The sequence below is a fragment of the Myotis brandtii genome, unplaced genomic scaffold (assembly GCF_000412655.1).
Source record: "Myotis brandtii unplaced genomic scaffold, ASM41265v1 scaffold383, whole genome shotgun sequence".
Lineage (NCBI taxonomy): Eukaryota > Metazoa > Chordata > Mammalia > Chiroptera > Vespertilionidae > Myotis > Myotis brandtii.
This window is the reverse complement of record NW_005364711.1, coordinates 947934-951111: the sequence shown is the minus strand read 5'-3', so window position 1 is coordinate 951111 and position 3178 is coordinate 947934. Positions and strand designations below refer to the sequence as shown.

General features: G+C 45.4%; 1 protein-coding gene across 2 annotated transcripts in view; it reads left to right on the top strand.

Moving 5' to 3' along the window:
- Nucleotides 1-6: 6 nt before the first annotated feature.
- DGKE (diacylglycerol kinase, epsilon 64kDa) overlaps nucleotides 7-3178 on the top strand; it is a 25542-nt gene continuing 22370 nt past the window's right edge. For both annotated transcript variants that reach the window (XM_005872541.2, XM_014544835.1), the window contains exon 1: nucleotides 7-499. In XM_005872541.2, the coding sequence (XP_005872603.1) occupies nucleotides 45-499 (455 nt within the window). In that variant the 5' untranslated portion in view covers nucleotides 7-44. The remainder of the gene's footprint in view (nucleotides 500-3178) is intronic.

The window sequence follows — 3178 nt, the reverse complement described above, 5'->3', positions numbered from 1 at the left end:
CGGACCGCCCGCGTCTCCCTCCTTAGGCATCGCCGCTGGAGAAGATGGAAGGAGAGAAGCGGCCGGAGCCCTACTCGGGCCTGTTCGCGGACGGGCACCTGGTCCTGTGGACGCTGTGCTCGGTGCTGCTGCCCGTGTTCATCACCTTCTGGTGCAGCCTTCAGCGGTCGCGCCGGCAGCTGCACCGCAGGGACATCTTCCGCAAGAGCAAGCACGGCTGGCACGACACGGACCTGTTCAGCCACCCCACCTACTGCTGCGTGTGCGCGCAGCACATCCTGCAGGGCGCCTTCTGCGACTGCTGCGGGCTGCGCGTGGACGAGGGCTGCCTCAAGAAGGCCGACAAGCGCTTCCAGTGCAAGGAGATCGTGCTCAAGCCGAACGGCAAGGCCCTGGACGCCATGCCCCACCACTGGATCCGGGGCAACGTCCCCCTGTGCAGCTGCTGTGTGGTGTGCACGCAGCAGTGCGGCAGTCAGCCGAAGCTCTGCGATTACAGGTATGGCCTTGGTGGGTCCCGAGGGTCCCACGGCTCTCCATGGGAGTCAGGATTTAGGGCGTGGGTGCGGAGGCCCGCTTTGATCTCTGCAAGGGGCCTGAAGTGCCCACTTGGAGGAGGCAGGCTAATCCACATTCAGGGCAGCTTTGCAATAGTCATATGCTGAGATGATGCTAGCCTCCCTCACTCCTCAGCCAACCTGACCTTTTGTCTGCCCTTTTGTCAGCTCTCAACTTCCGTCCAGAGGTCTCTAAGTGCTGCGTACTTACGGCCACCGTATGTTATAGTTTAGCTTTGGTTGCTATTATCTCCACTTTATGTAAGAGAAGAAAAATAAAGTACGGATAAGTTAACTTTTCCCTGGAGTCATAAAACGCATCATCCTCAGTGTTGTATGTACAAGGAAGACAAGTGTCATTCCAAAGCAGCACTTCAGGTACCTTTTTCGAATTTAGGTTTCGATGCTATAGTGACATACAACCCTTAAAGGTATACTCCTGTTGTCGGTGGTCTTTCAGGACATGTAGCATCTTAGAAGGGTGACTTTGACGAAGCCAAACATATTGTAATGGCTTTAAATACACACTGAACAACATGTTTGTGTTCTTAAATTTTGTCTGGAACTAGGTAAAGGTCATGTTAGAGATTGGTAATAAAAGGGAATGGTACTTTGCAGATCATCTACTTATTTTACAGTTGAGAGAATTGTAGTCAGTAGTAAAATAGAATTCTGACCCCCCCTGGACAGGGTTAGGAATGCTATTACTACGGAGACTTGTCTCAGCCTTAGATATGGACATCTTCATTGTGATGGGTTTCAGTTCTGACAAGTAGAAAGGCCCCGAACCATGTTTAAGAACTGATATAGAAAGGTGGCACTAGAGAGCAAGTGGCTTTTGATGTCTGTTGTTGTTTTTCAATCCCTTTTTTTTTCTTAATTAGTGTGAGCATTGTTAAGTGAACACCTGTTTTTTAAAAATATTTTTTTATTGATTTCAGAGAGGAGAGGAAGTGAGAAAGAGGGAGGGAGAGATGAAAGAGATGCCTCCTGCACACCCCCCACTGGGGATGGAGCCTGCAACCAGGGCATGTGCCCTAACCAGAAATTCAATCATAACCTCCTGGTTCATAGGTCAAAGCTCAACCACTGAGCCACACTGGCAGTGTTCAACACCTATTTTTAAGTCTTATTTCTTTAGTTTTACCTATCAGATTTAGACTTAAGAATTTAACTTTCCCCAAAAATATATTTTAAACAACTAGAGTTTTGTTACCACTCATTTTTATTTGGGCTCTTTGTTCTTTTGGCATCTATGAGAGCTAGGTTACCGATGTCTTCACATTTTATGTTCTCCCTGTAGGTAAGCTTCAGTCTTCAAGAGCTGGGATTAGTTGGAAAGAAGACATGAACTTAGTATTGTTTTTATTTCCTTCCCTTCTTTGTGTTGGTGCAGAATTAGATAAAAGCGGCTGCCATAAGTATCTTAACTGTGTTTCTAGAAAGATCATTAGGGTGGAGGATCAGAGCACTTTGTTTATTTGTGAAGGAGCAGACGGAGTACCTGCTCTGCTTAAAACCCTTCACATGCACTGATGGTCTTTCAGTGTAAACTTCAAGTGCTTCACACAGTCCTACATCCCCTCCGGACCCTGCCTGCCCTTTTAATCTTACCTGCCACCACCTGCATTAAACTTTTATGTATAAGCAACATCCGGAAGACTGTCCTTTTTTTTCCTGTTCTTTTTTTTTTTTTTTTTCCTCAAGGCTTTCTTTCCTCTCGGTCTTAAGTATCCTTCTCCTGGCTAGCTTCTATGCATCCTTAAAGACTCACCTTGAGCCCTTTCCTCTAGGAATCCTTGCCCTCAAATTTTTCTCTCTTGATGATAACATAATATCCTGTTTCTCTTTGGTTCTCAAAGTCCCCACAACCACCAGCAGCAGCATCACTTAGAAACTTGTTGGAAATGCAAATTCTAGGGTTGCCAGATTTAGCAAACAAAATAAAAATTTTTGCTGTATTTGGGACATACTTATACCTAAAAATTATTTATTTATCTGAAATTCAGATTTAACTGAGCAACCTCTATTTTTCCTGGCAACCCACTGAATCAGAAACTTGGGCTGGGGACCAGCATTCTTGGCTTTAACAGGCTCTGCAGGTAACTCTAAAGTTGGAGAACCACTTGTATCTTTATGTAGCTTTTTTAAACATGAGCCTCTATCCTTAATCTTGTGTCCCCTCCCCACCCCCTTGAGCACAGTGAATGTCTGTGCTGATAAATCGCCTCTTCCTCATTAGCTTGTTCTTACTAGTACTGAGCAGTCTGTCCAAGCATGCTAGAACCCTTCACCCGTGGTAGAAATGGTCTCTGTATAATTTAGGAAGGGCTTATTAATCCCAGGAAAAAAGAGCACAAGGCCCTGAAGTGGCACATATTCTGCAATGTTCTGATTTATTTCGGCCAATAATTTTATTCAGGATTACAGTCAGCTATGACCTTCTGTAGGAATGAAATATTTGAGAAAGAGAAACAAGATAAATATCTATTTAGAACTTTTTTTTGTTTTATTTCAGAGGGAGAGGGAGAGAGATAGAAACATCAATGATGAGAGAGAATCCTCAATCGGCTGCCTCCTGCACGCCCCCCACCAGGGATCAAGCCCACAATCCAGGCATG